Genomic DNA, 21,030 nt, shown 5'->3' with positions numbered 1-21,030 from the left:
TGTTGTTGTTTCTTTTTTCAATTTAGTGACACTTGTGTGCCATTGGCATTGTTTTCTCCTATGAAACACACGACATTATCAGGGCCGATGCTAATATGCTTGTTTCTCTTGCCTGCTTGGAGCGTGTCGCTTGCGGTGGTGGGAAAGTGATGTCCAGGAGGCTGAGAGACGCTTCCCCTCACGTTCTCTCCTGTTTCCTTTTAGAGCAGCTCTGAGGAAAGGTCTGTCTTTACCCTGAGAATATGTTTGTTTATTCACCCTCAGCAGTCATAGCATTTAGAGTCAGCCTCATTCTAAGTTCAGAATACAGGGTGTTCTTCTAGAAAACAAGAATGTCCAGGTGTAGATACAGGAAGTCCCTGGAGAGCAAGGATTGCCTTCCTTAACCCTGAGTAACCCATCTGCCTACACCTGAGGCAGAACTTAGGCCTGTCCCTGGATCTTTCTGTTTTGTGTAGCAGCTTACTACGTACTAACTCTGTCGCAGCCTCTGGCCTGGCTGCCCTCTCCCTGCAATAGAGGCATAAACAACTTTTGAGCATGTACCGAGGGGGTTGGGTCCTGGGGCCACTGGAGGTGATTTCTTTCTGAAGGAGAACGGGAATGGCGATCAATGATTCACATCTGTGGTTATGGAAACAAGATGCTAAAAGTTGTAGGTGACTTATAAAACCATCAGAAATGGTCATGACGGGCCTCTTAAGCCTGTGATTTTAGACAGTCATGTGTAGAAACCTTTTTAAAAGGTAGGAGGATATCTGTAACCTACAACAATAGGTCGAGTACTACAAATGCCCTCGACTGTTATGGGTTTAATTTTGTCACCCCCGAATTCATATACTGAAGTCCTAACCCCCGGCACCTGAGAATGTGACTTTATGTAGAAATAGGGTCATCACAGATGGAATCAGTTCAGATGAGGTCATGCTGGAGGAGGTGGCCCTAATCCAGTGTGACTGGTGTCCTTGTAAGAGGGGAGATTTGGACCCAGACGCACCGAAGGGGAGAAGACCAGGTGAAGGTGAAGGCAGAGACCGGGTGATGCTCATAGAAGCCAAAGAACATCAGTGATGGCCAGCAACCCACCGGGAGCTGGGGGATAGGCAGCGAACAGATCCTCCCTCACAGTCTTAGGAGGAACAGCTCTGCCCACACCTAATCTCCTCCATCGTGCACCTCCATCGTGTTAAGCCTCTCTGTTCATGGTACAGTGTTGTGGCAGCCCCAGGAAACGAAGGCCCTGACCAGGGGGCCCTTGGCCGAGAGAAGGAGATTTCAAGAAAGATGAAGGCCCGGCCGTCGGACACACACAGGACCAGGCCTGGCTGCTGGGCGGCTCGGGACGCCACGAGGCCGCTCACTGCACCCACAGGGAAGACCAGGCAAGAAGGGCGACGCTGAAACAGCAGGGGCCGATGCCGGCAGCACGGTGGTGAGGGACCCTGTGGCTGAGGAGCCAGTGCCAGGCTGCAGCCGGACGGTTTCATACCCCACGTCTGTCTCCTCTGGGGCTGGACAGAGAGTCCCACGCCCCGGCATCTGGGCTCATGCCTCGGTCTGTGTGGATACAAGGTCGCCATCACCCCAGGCTGAGCCCCTGCCATGGCATTGTGCCAGGGTCACGTCATAAAACCTACACTGTCCCATTAGCACTGGCTTCCCCATATTTCTAAAGCAGCTCCATGTTCTTTGGGTTTAGTTGAAATTCTTCGTTCTCAAAGGCCTGATAACTCATTTGCTTTTAGCAGCAGTGCCGGCAGGACAGCCAGGAGCTTGATTAAATGGCTTTAGGAAAACCATACATCAGTATGTTCTGTGTTTATGTAGCTATCTGTCAATGTATCAAAGGAAAAATAGGTTCTCTCTTAGTGGGGAAGGAGGTAGTTGTGGAAAAGAGGCTATTTCTATAAAAACAAGTGAAGGGTGGGCAGGGCCTGTGCCCATCGGTGTGCAGGCTGCGCCCATCCTGGGGGCCCTAGAAGGAGGGCCCGGGCTGGAAGGCACCGCCAAGCCGCTCTCCACTTGCAAGCCTTGCCTTCCAGGCAGGATCCGGCTGGAAAGATCACAATTTTCTAAAGCACACAAAACTGCCATGCGGAGGAGCAGGGACCCTGAGGTGGGACATGTGGCCAGACATTCCAGGAAGGAAAAAAATCATCTATCAGGCAAGAAACAGCCTCAGGAAGAGCCACTCTGGAAACTAGGGCCTTGGGTGACAGGTGCAGAGCCTGTTCTGTAACTAGCCTGACTCCTGTGGGAAAAACCCATTGAAGGAAAGAAAAGCCCTTTCATTTCTTGATCAAAGCTGATCAATTTTGGAAAAAAAATCAAAGCAGGGGTGCAACACCAGGCCCCCCTGCCTCTCCCACCACCAAGTCTCAGCTCAGCTGCAGTTATGCCTGGTGCATGTCCTGCTGGGCTCTTTTTGAAATGGCACATGCTTTATTTTCTCAAAAAAGAAAAAAAGGTGGGGGGGATCATATGATATGTGAGGCTCTGAAACACTTTTCAGAAGTCAGAACAGCTCGCTGTGTCTGGGGTGATTGTAAAGAGGCTAATGGGATCTAAGCGGGGAGAGAGGATGGGGAGACTGATGGGTGCGTGGTGGGGGGAGGCGCTAACTGCCCTAATGCTGCCGGGAGCCATGAAGGAGCCTGGAGGGAGGGAGAAGTAGGAGGCCTGGCTGGACTGCTGCGGTGGAGGATGACGGAAGTCAGGTCCCCAGGGGAGGCCTGGCCTTGCAGGTAGCAGAGCCAGTGAGGTTTGAGGGCAGTCCTGAGAGCCTTCACCCGGGATGCTCAGGTCAGTGGGGTGGGCAGGGGGCGGGAAGGTGAGGCAAAGCGTCTTGTTTGTCACCGTCGTCCTGGTGGACGGAGGACAGAGCTCAGAAAGAGGGAATGAAGAGCCGAGGCCAGGACCACATCATAGGAGCTGATCACCCAGACGTGAGTGATGCTCAGCGCCTGCCTGCACCCCATCCCCTCCCGTTGGCTCCCTAGCTCTGCTCCGGGGCAGCGAGTGGCTCCCAAACTGTATCCCCGGCACAGACAGCTGGCCCCACCCTCTGAGGTTTTGATTCCGTGGGTCTGGGCTGGACCTGAGAGTTTGCATTTCCATGGAGTTCCCAGGAGCTGCTTCTGCTGGTGCAGGGACCACACGTGGAGAACCGCTGCGCTGGAGAATTTTTGAACGTTCCTTTCACCCCTGCAGCCACTCACACAGTCACGCACTATACTGCTGCCAATTGAAAACAGCTTGACTGAAAGTCAGTGCTTGCCACTGTGGCTTGTATTTGAGAAGTCTGACTTTTCTCTGTCCACAACTTCCTCATCCCTTGACCTAATTTCCCCAGGTGACATCATAAGGACCTTCTGATTTTGGTCAATGAGAGCAACCCTGGAGGGGACGGCCTCTTTCTTCAAGGACCACCTCTCACCCCTGCCAGGGCTCCCCATGGCAAATTCTTGTCCCTATTTTAAAGTCAGTCTATTCCAAACATCCATCCACACTACCCAGATGTCTTCATGGGATGCAGTAAATAACAAACTTCATCTTATTAATGTAGCTTCGATCTTACTAACCAACCTGCAAAGAAGGTGTTAGCATTTCTAGATGAAGAGATGGAAGGCCAGTGGTTGAGTGTTTTGACCAGAGCCTCATGACTGGGAAGATTGTCTCCAAGCTGATTCCAAAGTCCCATGTCCTTCCATCTACTAACTGCAGGGGTAATATTGTGAGAGGAGTTCTCACCTTAACTCAGAAGCTACTTCTGCTGAGAATGAGGCCTGGGGTCTCATGTGACCGACTTTGTGAGGCGTATACACAGCCTAAAAGAGCCATAATCAAGGAAACTCGTTTTACTCCTGGTTTATGAAACCATTTTCAGACCCCCTTCGTCCTGGGGTTGCCACCCTGTAAGGCAGCATCCCCACTTTAGAGATGGGTTATGAAGAGTCAGAAACCTGCAGAAGGCAGCTGAGCAAGTACAGATCCTGCCAAATCCCATCAAAAAGGCAGGTGCCGAGTATGGACTCGTAAGCCCTCAGATAGAAAATGTAGCTCAGGAAAACAAGTGATAAAAGGACATGTTGCTGACAAATAAAACTTGCTAGGAGATTTGAGTCTTATGATCTGTGTACATAGAGATGAAACCTACATCTACAGAGCTTGAGGCAAACCCGTGTGAATTAGTCTCCTATGGCTGCTGTAACAAGTCACCACAAACATAGTGGCTTAAAACAACACAAAATTATTGTCTTAAAGCTCTGGAGGTCAGAAATCTGACATGGGTTTCACTGGGGCAAAATCAAGGTGTTGGCAGGGCTGGTTCCTTCTGGAGGCTCAAGGGACAGAATCCATTTCCTTGTCCTTTCCGCTTCTAGAGGTCACCACATACCTTGGATCGTGGTGGCCTTCTAGCAATTGCTGTCACCCCAACTTCTGCTTCTGTCTTCATATCTCCTCCTTTGACTCTTTCAAAGACACTTTTGATTGTGCTGAGGCCACCCAGATAATCCAGGATAAATGCCCCATCTCAGGGTCTTTGAATGAATCACACCTACAAAGTCCTTTTGCCGTGGAGGGTAACATATCCACAAGCCCTGGGGATTGGGACATGGACATCTTCGGGGGACCACTGTTCTGCCACCCACACCATGCGACTGAAGAAATGTCATCCCCAACACACGATGCAGTACTTAAATCTTTCCCTCAATTTCCCTCTCGGCGATGATAGGGAATACTTTTCTCTCCGCATGCAGGTACGAGCTTCTCTGTTAGATCCAGCAAAGATGCCTCTTCCTTCCCTTCCCAGGTCTAAATCCTAGAAAAGCACTCTTTATGCCCATCATGTTGCTGAGGGAGTTATCAGTTTCTAGGTAATAAAACATTAAAGTTAGGGTTTCTATCCCTAAATGGTTCAAAATATGGAATGTGCTTCGTTAAGTAGTAGGAAATAGTCACCTTAATGGAGAGATTCCATCAACTAGTGGAAAGCAAAAGTGTGTCTTTCTTGGTTTTTCCTGCTGTCCTCAGAAGTCAGTAATCATAGAGGTTTATAATGTACACTTATTTTACTAAATTCTTTAGCCAAAAGAGAGACAAAAGCACTGCTAGGCTTAGAATAACAGTAAGAGCCAGCATTGATTCCATGGTTACTATATGCCGGGACTGGCTAAGCTGTTTTACTCTGACCCAGTAGTTAAAACCAAGTGACCCATGAAAGATGCTAGAAACATCGGACCACTCAAATATGCCGATCAGATTTACTATCAGGATATCAACAATAGACCCAACTCTACCAAAGTAAACAGAATCTTGTGACAGTTGAAATTTGAGTTCAGACTTAAGGCTCGACGTAACCCCCCTTCCACACTTAGCTTCCTCAGACAGCAATCCTGAGAGGACACGGGTGTATTAAGAAATGCTGACTGCAGTATTACATCCAGTAAGTAGCTCTGAATTCTATAAAAGAAGAGCTTAGCAACCTCTGCCCCACGGCAATAAAAGTGGTTCTTTGGAACACACAGCTTTCAGAAAAGAAAAAACTTCCCGAGTGATGAGTGGGTACTAAATCTCAGATTTTCACTTGGAGTTCAGGAATTTCATTTTCCATCATGTAGTTCTGGGTGCAACGGTTGCTGTAATAAGGTTTAAGATCTCTTTGCTGTAACCCTATTCATGTCTGAACTAAACAAAACCTTTGCCATTATTATTTAGCAAATAATTGGTGCTAAGTAATATTTAGCCAAAAAATTACAGGTGCTACCCTGGCCAGGTGAAGTCTTTCCCTGCAAACCAAAATTCTGAGAAACATGTGAAAGACATGATTGCAGCAAAGCTCCAGGCTGTCTCTGTTGAGTCTGGATTTTCATACCCTCCTCCTGCTTTTCTCTAGAAGGCCCATTGCAAGAACCAACCTGAGCTGTTGTGTGGACGATACTCATTACTTTGTCTGGTCTTTGGGAGACAGTGGTAAGGCTATATTATCTGAAGTTGAAGTAGGTGGAGCGTCGTATGGTCCTGCTAGATCCTCAAGAAGACAGAGCAAAGAAACAGGCTTCGAATACTGCCAACAGGCTGGTCCTGTAGAACTTTGCAAAAGCGCCTTCCTGGCAGGTCCTTTTATTTCACAGCAGAGTGGCCGTCTCCCCACTCTGGTGATGAAACACGGCAACATGTAGAGTCTGGTGATGAAACGTGGCTTGTTTGTCCATGATGGTCCCAGCAGGAAACTGATGGCATTCTCAAAATAGGGGTGTTTATTCACAGAAAGACATTTAGACGGGTGGGGGGCAGGGCACCATAAGTGATGGTGCAGGTACCCGGAGTATCGGCCTTACTGTTACCACCTGTAGGAAGTGGTACAAAACCGGGATGGAAACCTGGAAGGAGAGTCGTGTGGAGAGAGAGAGGGCTGACCTTGGAGGCACAGTGGCTGACACTTGAGGGTTCAGCCATCTGAGGTGGCCTGGGCAAAGCTTCAGGGAGAGGAACACCCTGACCCTCTGACCACCTGCCACGGCTCCCCATTGGCCAAACTCTATGGGGATTGGGAAGACATGGGGACACCGATGAAGCCCACCAGGTCAGCCTCACCAACAGAAGGAGGCTAGAGGGGCAGATGGAACTGCTAAGTGGCAGAGCCAAGACCTGAACACGGTACTTGATGACCGATGTGGCTGGTTCTTTGGAATATGTATTCATTCAACAAACATTTAATTTCCACTCTGCAAAGCACCGTGTGAGGGGCTGAGGATTCTGATGTGGTAGCATCTCCCACTGAAGGACCCATTGAGCCCTGGTCTGGGGCTTCCCATGTGGAACTCTTACAGTCATCCTAGAAGGTGGGTGGTGTTATCTTCATCTGATAGGCAGGTTGTCCACAGGTGAGGTGGGCTTGCCCAGGGTCACGGGGGGTCAGGACTGAGATCCCATTACCCATCTGACCCCAAGCCCGCATTCTTCACATGTTGCCCCTGAGAGCAGACCCTTCCCACAAGGAAGTCTAACTGGGGAGAAAACCAGTCTGTTAGTGATGAAGAATCTCCTTCCAGAGTTTTAATATTTCCCCCCTTAGGACAAGGACTAAAATAGCATCACTGCTCTTAAATGATGAGGCAAGAATTGGAGACTGTCTGGTGTGGGGTGTGAGGCCATGCTGAGCTGGGGAAGTGTGGATACCCACAGCCCAGCATGAGTGGCTTCAGGAAGGAAGACCCTGGCCCACGAGATGAAGGGGGCCCTGGAGGACCACGCGGTCCAGGCCCAGAAGGGAGTTCCTCAGGCAGAGCTGCAGTTTGTTTCTTGTGGGATGGGGCCCTGGACTTGCACATGATGAAAACACAAGGTGGCGGGTCCGAGAGGAAAGGCCCAGAACGGGGAAGGTGCAAGAGCTGGCGCTGAGGGCCGTGGTGGAGACGCCAGCGTGCCGTCCTGCTTCTGTGTCTGGTTCCCTCCCCCGCCCCGCCCCCGCCCCTGGGACACAGGGCACAGGCGGGTCTCTCTGGTGCTCGGGGACAGGGCAGGGATAAAACTTACTTACGTAGATCGGTCAGGCAACTCGACCTCACAGTCTGCGTGTGATTCTCCGAGTGTGGTTCCTGGGCCAGCAGCACCGACATCCCCTTGGAACTTGTTAGAAATGCAAGCTCGAGGGACCACGCCAGGCCTACAGGGACAGCAGCTCTGGGCGTGGGGGCCAGAAGCCTGCTCCCCCCCAGCCCTGGGAGTGCCTCTGAGGCAGCCTCCGGTCTGAGAACCATTGCTGTGGTGTCACGGATCCAGAGCCCCGCGGGGGACTCGAAGGTCGTCAGTGCGGCCGGAGGAGGGGCCGCGGGGAGCGGTGGGCGCTGGGACAGCCTGTGACAGACCCTGATTGGCGCGGGCCAGGCTGTCGGTATCGGCAGTGGCGCAGGTGAGACTACAGGCCGCTCCGGCTGGAACTCAGCGGAGACAGAAAAGCAGGGGCTGGAACAGAGGGGATCAAGGGGACAGCTAGGACTTCGAAGGCAGTCAGCGACACCCAGTTTTTACCAACTCACTTGGATTCTCACCCATTTTCTTCCTGTTCTAATTCACTTTTCTGACGCAAAGACACCGGGGACGTGGGGAGGTCAGAGGAGGCTTCGCGAAGGGAAGGGGCACATTAAAAGGAGGCTTCCCGGCAAAGAGGTCGGTATCTCGTTGAGGACTTTAGGTGGGTGCGCGTGGCGTGTCCCGGGAGCCTTGTGTGCCGGGGCCGGGCGGGAGGAAGGGCGGCCCGGGGAACAGGACGGGCGTGGGACTTCACTGTGTAGCAGGCACATTTAAGCGTTTTCTGTTTAACCCCCATCCAAACCCTCTGACCTTGTGAGATGGTGAAGTTTGGATTCTATCCCGTGGGCACTGGGCAGCCTTTTTAAGTCTTTTAAGGAGGAAGTGGTTTCGGCAGATTTTCGGAGCCTCTGGCTCTCCATCCTGACCACACACGAGAGTTGCCCGAGCAGGTGATTGAAAGAAAATGCAGCCACCAGCCCAGCCCGACTCGGAGAAGCGGCCCAGGCCTGGGACTGGGATGGTGGACAGGGCCGGAGGGTCTGGACAACACACCCGACGGCCTGACCAACACGGAGGGTCTGAGCTTAACTCAGCCGAAAGCATTTTAAGTACTTGACTTTAACGGTGGCATTTTGTTTTCTTTCAGGAATGTTCTTACGGCAGGTGAGTATTTCTACTTCTCCACGTAGCTTCATGATGTAAACTTTACAACCTGTTTTGCCCGTAAATGTTCACAGCTGTGCTTCATTCGCTTAACAAATGCACCTCATGCATCTCACACCAATGAGGGGACCCTCCTGAGTTCCTGTGTGGCGTTTCTTCTCTTTAGGAAATGCTCTGTACAGGCACACCTCGTTTTATTGTGCTTCCCAGAGACTGTGTTTCTGTACAGATTGAAGGTTTGTGGCAACCCTGTGTTGTCAGATGATGGTTAGCATTTTTCAGCAGCAAAGCATTCGTAACTTAAGGTATGTACCTTATTTTTTTAGGCATAAGGCTGTTGCACACTTACCAGACCACAGTATAGTGTAAGCGTAACTTTCATATGCACTGGGAAACCCAAAACTTTGTATGACTTGTTTTATTGCCATTATTGCTTTATTGCGATGGTCTGGAACCAAACCCACAATATCTCTGAGGTCTGCCTGTCTAGCTTTTCTCAGACTAACAGTAAAACTATAAAACAAGAAAATCTTCATTTCATTGTTGTCTCTATGTAGAGTGTAAGGGAATGAAACTTTTTAATTCTTGATTCCACCTCTGGAGTGCCTCTGATAAGTTACTAAACACGCATCCGCTACTTTCCATGCCGTTAGCCCTCACTGGCGCATATGGACCAGTGAGGAGCTTGTTTCAAACGCAGACTGTTTCTCTTTGTCAGAGCTGCTTTGGTTATCCCGTGAGCATCTTCTTCATCGTGATCAATGAGTTCTGTGAAAGATTTTCCTACTATGGAATGAGAGGTAACTCTTCAACACTCTCCCCACCCCCGTCAGTGAAGAGCTTGAGTTACTGTAGCCACTGCTAACTTTGTTGCCCTCTCGTCCTCCACCACCCTCGGCAAAAAGCGATCCTGATTCTGTACTTTCAAAGTTTCCTCCGCTGGAACGACAATCTGAGCACCGCCATCTATCACACGTTTGTGGCTCTGTGCTACCTGACGCCCATTCTCGGAGCTCTCATTGCCGACTCCTGGCTGGGGAAGTTCAAGTGAGTCGTGGCAGGTTTCTTGTTAACGAGCAAGCCAACAAGTAATGATAAGGTTTGGGGTTTCGGAGGGTGGGCTAGGGGAACGAAGAATCAGGGAACGTAAAACTCTTAGGAGAGAGTCCCAGGCCCTGTTTCTACTCATCCTCATATTGTCAGAATTCAGCACAGTGCCTGGCATTCGGCAGGGTGAATGCAAGTAGCATCGGTAGGATTTTTTTTCCTCCTCTAAACACTTATAACATCTTTGTCGCATCTTGAAATAGTAGGAGGGATAGCGTCTGTTGTTAATGACGCGTGAGAAATTAAGGGCTGGGAGAACAAAAAAGCTCCCTCAAAACAACCCAGCTGCTGAAAGGCTCAAACTGCTGGTCCACAAGCACGGGGTGCTCAACCAGTCCTGCAGGAAGAGCTCCAAGAGTGCGCTCGATGCGGGGGCAGGGGGCGGGTCATTGGGACATTTCCTTGGACTTAACACAGAAGGAAGTAAAGGCTCTTCCAGGTCAAATGCATGACACGGGCAGAGGCAGGAATATTCACTATCTCAAAATTACTCAATATAATTCAAAAATAACCAATGGACCACTCCTGCCCGAATATTGTTACCAGGTGCAAGATAAATATCTCTGACTATTTAAAGATACAGGTCATCATTTCAGTAGCTAGGTAACAATAGACACTGAGTCTTTCAAATAGTTGAAAGAAAGAACAGATCTTCTGCCTCCCCAGGTTCCTGCAGCCAAAACTTCGCTCAGTGCTTACATGCTGAGGAACAAATTCTTCAGCAAGCTCTGCCTTGCAAAGGTTTATCAGGTAATTGTCCCAGTTTGAGAAACAAGGAGAATCGTGACTGGGCTTTTGAAAGTTGGAAGCAGAGGCCTTTTCGCACTGGCGTAGGAAGTGTATGGCTCTTGTACAATTAACTTGGATTCTCTTGACCTCTTTTAACACAGGACAATTGTGTCGCTGTCCATTGTCTACACCATTGGACAAGCAGTCATTGCAGTGAGCTCAATTAATGACCTCATGGACTTCAACCACGATGGAGACCCTGACAATATTTCTGTGCACGTGTGAGTTGATTTTAACTGCGGCCCTACCCCATCATCTCACTAGTTGCTTGTTTGGTGCTGTAATTTAAAAAAAATTTTTTTATTGAAGCGTAGTTGATTTACAATGTGTTAGTTTCTGATGTGCAACGAAGTGACTCAGTTATACATTTATTCGTTTTCATATTCTTTCCATTATGCTTTATTGCAAGATATTGAATATAGTTCTCTGTGCTGTACAGTAGGACCTTGTTGTTTATCTTTTTTTTTCTTTTTTTGCGGTACGTGGGCCTCTCACTGCTGTGGCCTCTCCGGTTGCGGAGCACAGGCTCTGGACACGCAGCCCCAACGGCCATGGCTCACGGGCCCAGCCGCTCCGCGGCATATGGGGTCTTCCCGGACCGGGGCACAAACCCGCGTCCCCTGCATCGGCAGGCAGACCCTCAACCACTGCGCCACCAGGGAAGCCCTGTTTATCTATTTTATGTATAGTAGTTGGTATCTGCTGATCCCAAACTCCTAATTTATCCCTCCCCACTTTGGTGCTCTAATTTTTAATCTTTTTCCTTGAAACTTCACCATAAGTGTAAGGAAAGCTTTCCTCCCTCATCAGTGTAGAGAAAGGTGTTGAATTGACTCAGAGTTGGGTCCTCAGTACGTCACCATCCTAACAGTTGTCTGGAGTCATTGCTCACTTGAAGGCTTGGTGTCTTGGGTGCATCTCCCATGAGGCGTGGTCAGTGCACGGGATGTTTGTATTAATCTCCCTCTTCCCTAGAGCGACACGAACTCCCACAGACCTTGATCCTCAATTGCCCCAGGTTTCCTCAAGACTCTGTACCTTTGATTTTCTGTCTTGTACCACATTTCTGCTCATTTTTCGGTAATTCAGTTTCATAAATATTTTTTCTAGCCCTATGTTCTGCTTTCTTGATGAACAGTGCTATTGACAACTGCTCCTCTGTGAGATGAATTTCCCTTCATGGCAGTCTGGCCAAGCAGACAAGTTGTAAAGATTTATTTCGTTTTCTGTTCTTTTGTTTCGATTCCTCGATCTATGAGTAAACCATCTAATGGGTTGGGAAAGTATTATTGAAATTCAAATCTGCAGTATCTGTGTTCCTGGTTTGTTAGTCAGTCAGATTGCCACCCAGGCTAGGTCCCTGGATGTGAACCCGTGGTGCCCCCAGGGAGCTGTGTAGGTGGAGGGGAGTGGGTATAAGCAGGGTATAATTCACAGCTCAGATTACCAGGATCTGAGTCCCACAGAGGACCTGTAGGACCCAGGCCAACTTATATCCTCCACACCTCTGTTTTCTAATCAACAATATCAGTTAAGAACATGGAGTTCGGAGGCAGGCCGTATGGGTTCAAGCTCTGCCTGTGCCTCTGACTAGTATTGATCTTCAGCAAGATTCTTAACCTCTGTGCCCAGTTGTCCTTATTTGTAATAGTACCTGCCTGTGCGTTAATCCAGGTAGAACAGCTAGAGCAGTGCCTGGCAAGCAGTAGGTACTCAAGAAAGCTTAGTGACTTATTTTATTTCACGGGGTTAGTATTGAAACCTGCCTACAGTCCTCACGAGAGTGCACGGTATATAATATTCAACCAGCCATGTTTTTGTCGTCCTTTAAAGCGCTCAGAGTGACACCGCCAAACACAAGTTGTTTTAAGAGGCAAGCAAGATGAAAGAGGTGCTTCTGCCAGTTAGTCTAGGAAGATGGGCATGCTTTTTTAAAGAATTCTTTCTATGTGCAGTATCTTCCTTGACTTTATCTGTTTCATAAAATATTTTTTTAGCATTTTAAAACAATATTAGCAATCAAGAAGATATGGAATAAACACTTAGAAAACCTGAAATTTGTAGTAACCTATTGTAAATCTAACAAAATGAGGGTTGGTGAATTCTGTGAGTGCTTTTCTTCAATTCAGGAGATAAAACACAGATAACTTGGAAAACACAAAAGTAAATTTTAAAAATTTAAGTTTAGGGCTTCGCTGGTGGCACAGCGGTTGAGTCTGCCTGCCGATGCAGGGGACAGGGTTCGTGCCCCGGTCCGGGAAGATCCCACATGCCGCGGAGCGGCTGGGTACGTGAGCCATGGCCGCTGAGCCTGTGTGTCCAGAGCCTGTGCTCCACACAGGAGAGGCCACAACAGTGAGAGGCCCGTGTACTGCAAAAAAACAAACAAAAAACCAACTCTTTAATCCCTTTTATTATTATAAATAATCTCTTTTTTATTATAAAAAGTTATAGTAATAAACATTTTGCTCTGCTTTTTTCAGTCTTCTGTACTTTGTGAACAAGTTAAGATCCTACTACATAACCTGCTATTCTGCTTTGCAATTAAATCACGTTTTCTAATGTCTTTTAATGACTATTATTAGTCTGTTATGACTGTACCAGAGGCAATGCTTAAAATTTCACTACCCATTCTTTTGCTAAAAATCATAAGGCTACAAAAGAACTCCATACCTAAATCTTTGTTCCGAATTCAAGCCATTTCTTTAAATTTTCTAGATGGTAAATTATTAGATAAAAGTATGAATTTGAAGACCCTTGAGTTCAAGTTTCATTCAACTGTCAAGACTGCATTTCTTGAATTATCTTCTAATACAGGTTGAATCCCTTCTCTGTGTGCCTGGTCCTCTTAGGGAAATTAGGGGAAAGAGAGACCGATGATTTTAAGGATCTCACATTTCAGCAATACCCATCTCTTTCCCTAGGGCACTGTCCATGGTTGGCCTGGCCCTGATAGCTCTGGGTACCGGAGGGATAAAGCCTTGTGTGTCTGCATTTGGTGGAGATCAGTTTGAAAAGGGCCAGGTGAGAGCATGCGTCTCCACAGAAACCATGTAAGTGATTATAAACACCGAGGAGTCAAATTCCATGGTCAAAGTGTATTCTCCATTGGAGGCTGTTCAAGTACACATGAAAGTAAGACACTGACCAAAGCTAAGTTCAAAGTCAAGTCAGATCATCGGCTACAGTTGATCCGTTACTGTATAGCCAAAATCACCCTACCTTATCCTTTTTTATTACAGGAAAAACAAAGAAACAGATTTTTTTCCATCTTTTATTTGGCCATTAATGCTGGAAGTTTGCTGTCTACTATCATCACTCCCATGCTCAGAGGTAAAAAATATCTGAAGTGGACCTTGGTTTTTCTTTTTTTAATTGTGAAGAGAAGTCAGGTGAAAAGGTTGAGTCCTTGTTGGTTTGTCCTGTCCCGCAATTCTCCCATGATGCCTCAGCTGTCACATACATCCTAGAGGATACAGTGAAATCTGGAATGCCAACTACTTTTCTTTCAAGATTTAACTGCTAATCTTATTTGAATCCCTTAGCCCAGTGACCCCTGAAGAAGTTAAACCGTCCTTAGCATAGCAATCGATTTTTCTAACTTATTATTAATGCAAAGTCCTTACTCATGGTAACAGATAAGACAAGAGAGGCTGTTTGGAAACCACAGTGGGTGGGCCATAGTTGACATTTTTGCCTTCAAGCTTTGCTCCCCAATGACGTTCAGCGAGCCAGGAAGAATTTAGCAGGCAAGGTTTTATTCTTTGCTTTCCCATCATCTCAGATATTTCTAAAAGAACTGCCCCCAAGGAAGAGAATGGGGCCGCATCTGTCATCAGCTCACAGTTTTGTGATTGTCAGCACTTCATTGAGGGTTTATGAATTTCCCATATGGAAGGGAATATTTGGGGACAATGGTGTCCACACCTCGAGTCAGAATAAACTATGAAAGAAGATAATTTATGGAGTTTATGTATTTCTGCCTGTAGTAGCACTTTGAAGATGACACTTAAACCCCATTCCAACTTGCTTTGTATGAAAATTTACTAGCTTTTATTCTTACATTATGTTTTATCACCCCCTAACCTCCCCCGCCTCCAGGTTCTACTAGAATATGTGCTGTGCATGTTTGAATTAGAAAACGTGTAATAGGATAATTTTTAAGGGAAAATCATGGCTCTCATACAGATATAACGTCAGCATGACAGAGATTTTATGTAACTTATTAGTTAATGAGGGAACTGGAAAGCTGCTACAATCAGTTCAAATAAGGATTTGACTAACAGAGATTTATGTTCTTTACTGGATAGGGGGATTATTTTGCATTGCTGTGAATAGGAATCATTTGTACAGTAACGAACAGGAAACATTTGTATGACTATAGTTTTCTGCCTAGTTAACTTCTTTCTCTGCAGAACTGTGAAACAGTTGGTCAAAAACAAAGACAAACCCCTTTAGGATCAGATGATTCCTGGAGGCTCCAGAACTCCATTGAAAGGATTTCCAGTAGTTTCTGTTGCCCCTTCCAGAGTCTTAATTTTTTCCCTACCAACCCTAGGATTTCAGAGCTAAAGTAGATCTTCAGACAGGAGTTAGGAAACTATGGCCCACAGGCCAAATCCAGAGATCTGGACAAGACCATCCATGTGTGTATTGTCTATGGCTGCTTTCACCTACAAAGGCAGGGCTGAGTAGTTAGGACAGGTCCACAGCCTAAAAGATTTATTATCTGGCTGTTCACAAAAAAGTTTATTGACCCCTACCCTGGGTCATCTAATTGTTTTATAATTGGCATGAATTCAGAGACATATAATCCTGATTTTCCAGGGCCCTTTGATTTTACTTTCTGAGTCCCACTTTCTTCATATTATTGTGTCTAGGTCATTTTCGTCTCTCCCAGTAAGTAAGTCCACAGAACATAAGGATTCCCACTGATTTTGGCTTAGCTGGTATCAGACATCTATTTAGTGGCTAAGGTTAGAACCCGCCTCCATCTCCTGCTCTTTCTACTGCAAAGCCGTTTGCTCAGCCTTGTAGTAGACATCGGTCTACTGCAATGACCGTCTACTTGCAATGACATCAGTAAGGCAAATGGATAAGTCTAGAACATTAAGTGAAAACAATATGTAAGAACCAGTTAGGGATTTACAAAACCGGGAAATAGATGAGTATTACCATTGCCATAATGAATTTTAATCTTGTCATTTCTCCCCAGTTCAAGAATGTGGAATTCACAGTAAAAAAGCTTGTTACCCATTGGCGTTTGGGGTTCCTGCTGCCCTTATGGCTGTATCTCTGAGTAAGTAGAAGTCAGTTGAATTAATACAGTCCTGTGATCAGGTCAGGCCTTTATATTAATTGTTGTGACCAGTTTTTAAAAGTTCACGTAACAAATTGTAATAGTAAGTAATACAAAGAATTGCCATCCCATGTTAAACATACTCTGAGAATTCAAAGAAAGTAGAGTTGGCATATTGTTTCAGAGAAAGTAGGATCAAAAAAGAGTCCAGAGGAAAGGGGATCAACTGAGTTGGACATTTAAAGGTTTGAAACTATTTAGGCAGATTAAGAAGAAGGTGATAGAATCTGCTAGACTAGGTGAAACCATGGCTGAAAGCTTTTGTTCTTATCAACTTGTGCGCATCTACAACTTGCCTGAAGACATGGCGACCTGGTCCAATTGTCACTTAAATATTTCCAGTGAACATCTAGTTTTCCATAATGTATCATCTCTAAATGTTTCTACAAGACTGTCTTCCCTCTGGGAGGAATATATGTGTATAGTCATTTGCACATAAGTTCTTGGCATTGGCTTTTTAGGAGGTCTGAAGAGTTTTCTACAAGGGATAGTCCAGTTTAAAAGATGGTAGGTGTCTTCATTTCCTTGGGCTGCCATGACAAAATGTCACAGACTGAGTAGCTTAAACAACAGAAATGTATTAATTGTCTTACAGTTCTGGAGGCTGGAAGTCCAAGATCAATATGTCAGCAGGGCCATGCTCCCTCTGAAGGCCCTAGGGAAGAATCTCTTCCAGGCTTCCCTGCTACCTCTAATAGTTCCCTGGCTTGGGGCAGTATAACTTCAGTCGGTCCACAGCCTTCCCCCTGTGTGTGCATCTGTGTCCAAATGTCCCCTTTTGATAAGGACACCAGTCATTTTGGAGTAGGACCCACCCTAATGACTTCTCCTTAACTTCCTCATCTGCAAAGATTGGATTTCCAAATGAGGTAACATTCTGAGGTCCTGGGGACAGGGACTTCAACATCTTTTGGGGGGAACACAGTTCAATCTACAACAGAAGCAAAAGAAGGAAACAGAACCCAATAACCATCTCAAGCCTTCATAGCATCTCTTCCCTCTCAGATGAGGTAGCAGTCAGCACGATCACGTTCTCTGATTTTTTTTTACCAGTTTTTAATAGTGTTGAGTATGCCCTTTTTCATCTCTTTTGCTTATGTTGTAGTAATTTAGCTTTATCCTTACACTTAGGCGAAAGCTCAGGATTCGCCCCCTTTTTAACATCCATTTTCTTCTGTAATTGTTTAAATATTGCCACTCTCCCCTAGAAGGCTTATATATGCCTTCTCTCCTTCAATTCTGGGTAAAGAGATAGGTTTTCAAAAACTATTGTTTTATGCCAGATGCTGTGTTAAATTGGCATCAGGTAAATTCTCTTTTCGTCCCTATGAGTCATCCTTACATCAAAGATTATGCTTTTTCTTATAATGGATTTGAGAAGAGGCCAAATCCTATGCCTTACCATCCTCTCTAGAAGTTCCTATCGGCAACAATCCTCTGCGTGAACAAGTTCATTAGTTAATCAGAAGCTTAAAGATTAAAATATTGGTTGACAAAAAGAGGTAAACTCAAATGGAATACTCAACTGGGTATTCCATGTCTGGATTGAGGGAAATTAGCATTGGGTGAGGATACAAGTAGACTCCTCTTCCTTTAACTGTAAAGAACATCTACAATCCGGGCACACACTTGGAGATATGCTTGAGAGTTGGCACCTGTCAAAACTTCATGTCTTCTTAAATTGAGGAAAACAAGTAGAAGTCAAGCAATTCGTCGATGTTTTAAAATTATTGAATTGTGATATTGGATAATCAGAAATCCCAGCATAGAGATTGTGGTTTTCAGAGTCTCTTGCAGAAAGGCTTTTTTTTTCCCCCTAAATTATTTTCACAGTATTAGGCATTTTCTAAGAAGGTCCATGGAAGAATGGCCTCATTGAAAGAGGACTTTTTAACTTTTCGTAAAACTGTAACTGCACATGCAGTTACTGGTAACTGTTTCTGTACCATGACCACAGAATAAATTCTGCCATATGTGATTAAGTAGAAGTTTCAACAGATTAGTTCCTATTTTTGTCTGAAGATTTAAAAAAAAAGAAGAAACTTTCTCTTGCTATTGCAGCCAGAAAATTCAAGCTGTGTCCTATGTATTTGTAGAATAATGCATTAATCTGCTTTGTGAAAGCACTTATCCCTGTAAAGAGGGATAGAACTTGTGCTCAAATAGCTCTACAAGCTGCCCCAAGCTCTGGGAAGGAGATAGTATTAGGCTTCAATGTTCGTATATGAGAACACAGTATAATATTACTCAGAAGCTGCTGTGATCGTTAGAATCAAAAGCACTCTGGAAACCAGGAGAGAGGGAGGTAAACCAACACTAATGAGTAATCCCGGTATCTCCAAAACAAGGTTGTAACTCAAATAAAAACACATATTCTAGTTCACAGATAGTTCTGTCAAACTCCCTGTTGACTTATCTTCTTTTGCCCTCCCCAGTTGTATTTGTCATTGGCAGTGGAATGTACAAGAAGGTCCAGCCCCAGGGTAATGTCATGGCTAAAGTCGCCAGGTGTGTTGGGGTAAGTATTTCAGTAGTCTTCTCTCTCAATCACATTTAGTCACCCCAGATCCTTCTACCTCCTTTAAATTAAAATTCAATGAATCTTTGACTTTCCTTTAGACATTTTATTCTTGTTCTTTCCTTTTTTGATAAATTGAAGTTTCTTATAAAACTCACCAAATGGAAAAGGACACAGACAGAACTCAAAAAGGGAGGGATGGAAATGGCTATTGAACTTATAAAATAAGATCAGTGGTGATAGAAAAGCAAATCAAAGGGACTCGACCTCTTAAAATGATAGACAACATCTGATGTTTGTCAGGGAGCAGTGAGACAAAAATGGAGAGGTCTGGTTTCATAGTGTATATCCAGAGTCTGAAGTGTGGAAAGTGTCAGTAATCCTACGTGCAGGAACTAAGGCCAAGAAAATAACTTTTAAAAATGAACACAAAAAAAAAAAAAAAAAATGAACACAGCTTCACATGAAAAGATCATCAATGTATGTAATACTTAGAAAACAATTTATGACAAAAATTGAAGTCCAGCAAGTTGCTGAAAATAGAACAGTGTTTAACTTATAGTGCATCTATGTCATACTATGCAGACATCAGAAGTCTTGTTTCCAAGACTATTTCACCAAATAGGAACATGCGGAATATGGTTTCTTCCACGTGCATCTACACGGTATGTGTCCACACAGGCACATTTTAAGGCAGGAAATTAATATTGAGTGTGGGAATTTTTAAATAATGGAGTCAAATAACTTTATTCTCAAATGTGCTACCCATTTTTTTTTTTTAAGGAATATCTACATTGTATAATCAGGGAGTAATGTGTCACTCATTTTTTTTAAGTGTGGGTAATCTTTTGGATGTAAAGGCAGCCTTAAGATAATTTTAGTCACTTACTTTCCCCTTTTCCTGGTGTTATTGTGTTAAACTATACGTGTATACTTTATCAAAGTCAAAAATTCTCCCGCCTCGCTGCTATTCCCTTTTCCTCCTACACTTTCCTCTAACATTGGAACTATTCCCACCACAAAGCTTTTTCCAGTCTAATAGGAATGATCCAATTCCAGTGATCTCTAAGTTCTTTCTTCCCAAGTAACTGATGACTTAGCCCCAAAGCCAAAAGAACAATTTCAAGCTATTTAGTCATGAAAATGATATTGTTATTTCCCAGCATCCTAAGTCACCTCGTAGCTTTGAGTTATTGCTTTTAAGTCACAAAGTCACATGCATGTCCCCAGCTGGCATCACCATCACCTTCTCCTGCTGTTACATCACTGTGAATGCACTTTGCTTTCCTAAGGGCATCTTACAAACAAGGAATCTTGGAAGCCTCTAATTTTGTAATGGGTGGCGGTAGGTAGGTATGTTTTTTGGATCAGTGTTACCATGTTTTAAAGTATGTTCAACTATAATCTTTATTTTCTTCTACTTCTGTTTCTATGTAGTGAGTTCTCCCTCTCCTTTGTGTGACTGTAATACATTATAATAGGCCTTCACCATCCAGTATGGTAGCCACTAGCCACTTGTGGCTATCGAACACTTGAAATGTGGCAAGTGCAACTGGGGAACAGAATTTGAAATTGGATTTCACTTAAATTAATTTAAATTATGTAATTTCTTATACACGTATTTCTATGTAGTGGGTTCTCTTAAATTTCAAAACCAGTACTCAATTCAGTTATTGGACAGCTTTTAAATATGTTTGAAACAACTTAGGTGTGTAAGTCTGGTTTTCCAAGCATAAATTTTAGACAGTGTAAATACAGATCAAACATTTCTGGTAAAAATTTAGCATCCAACTTGAAATGTGGCATAAGCGTGAAGTATACCCTAGATTTTGAAGACTTGGTATGAAAAGAGAATGTAAATTTTTTCATTAATTTTTTAACATAGAGTACATGTTAAGACCATATTTGGGGTTTGTTGGGTTAAATAAAATATATTTAAAATGAATTTCACCTGTTTCCCTTTTACTTGTTAACATGGCTACCAGAAAACTCAAATGGCAAATGTGCCATGTGTTGTATTTCTACTGAACGCTCCTCTCTAGAGAATCCAGAGAGTAAAGTAGTAAGTAACAGCGTGATGTCGTTTACCCCGGCTCAAACGCTCTCAGTTAGTGAGAGGTTTGAAATAAATGCATGTTGTGCCTTTAGCGTCATCATTATACTAACATCTACAATTTCATACTTTGCTTCTCTTGTAAGTCTTCCGTTAAAGGGAGTTTCATTGAAATGTGTTGCACTGCTGAAGGAAACTTGATTGTTCTTCCTTTCTTCAGTTTGCCATCAAAAATAGGATTAGGCATCGGAGTAAGAAATTTCCCAAGAGGGAGCACTGGCTGGACTGGGCTAACGAGAAATACGACGTAAGTGATGATTACTGCCTCAACGGCCCCAGTGATCGTAATGCGTATTATTAAATAGGCTACATGGACAGAATTATCAGTCGTATCTTCATAAACTTTATTAGCATTTTAAATAAGACTCTGTGTGAGAGTGCTTATTTATATTGAAAAGACCTTGAGAAACAATGGATATCATTTATCTGGAAACAATATTACCT

General features: G+C 44.8%; 1 protein-coding gene across 1 annotated transcript in view; it reads left to right on the top strand.

Moving 5' to 3' along the window:
- The first annotated feature begins 7,231 nt into the window (after positions 1-7,231).
- SLC15A1 (solute carrier family 15 member 1) overlaps positions 7,232-21,030 on the top strand; it is a 35,634-nt gene continuing 21,835 nt past the window's right edge. The window contains exons 1-11 of the mRNA XM_065895940.1: positions 7,232-7,296; positions 7,611-7,843; positions 8,684-8,700; positions 9,419-9,500; positions 9,606-9,747; positions 10,698-10,817; positions 13,521-13,620; positions 13,839-13,929; positions 15,812-15,895; positions 18,391-18,473; positions 20,747-20,833. Coding sequence (XP_065752012.1) covers positions 7,232-7,296; positions 7,611-7,843; positions 8,684-8,700; positions 9,419-9,500; positions 9,606-9,747; positions 10,698-10,817; positions 13,521-13,620; positions 13,839-13,929; positions 15,812-15,895; positions 18,391-18,473; positions 20,747-20,833 — 1,104 coding nt within the window. The remainder of the gene's footprint in view (positions 7,297-7,610; positions 7,844-8,683; positions 8,701-9,418; positions 9,501-9,605; positions 9,748-10,697; positions 10,818-13,520; positions 13,621-13,838; positions 13,930-15,811; positions 15,896-18,390; positions 18,474-20,746; positions 20,834-21,030) is intronic.

This window comes from Phocoena phocoena, chromosome 18 (assembly GCF_963924675.1).
Source record: "Phocoena phocoena chromosome 18, mPhoPho1.1, whole genome shotgun sequence".
In the NCBI taxonomy this organism is placed as follows: Eukaryota; Metazoa; Chordata; class Mammalia; order Artiodactyla; family Phocoenidae; genus Phocoena; species Phocoena phocoena.
Note: the sequence above shows the minus strand (reverse complement) of the source record. Positions and strands in the feature narration are given on the sequence as shown.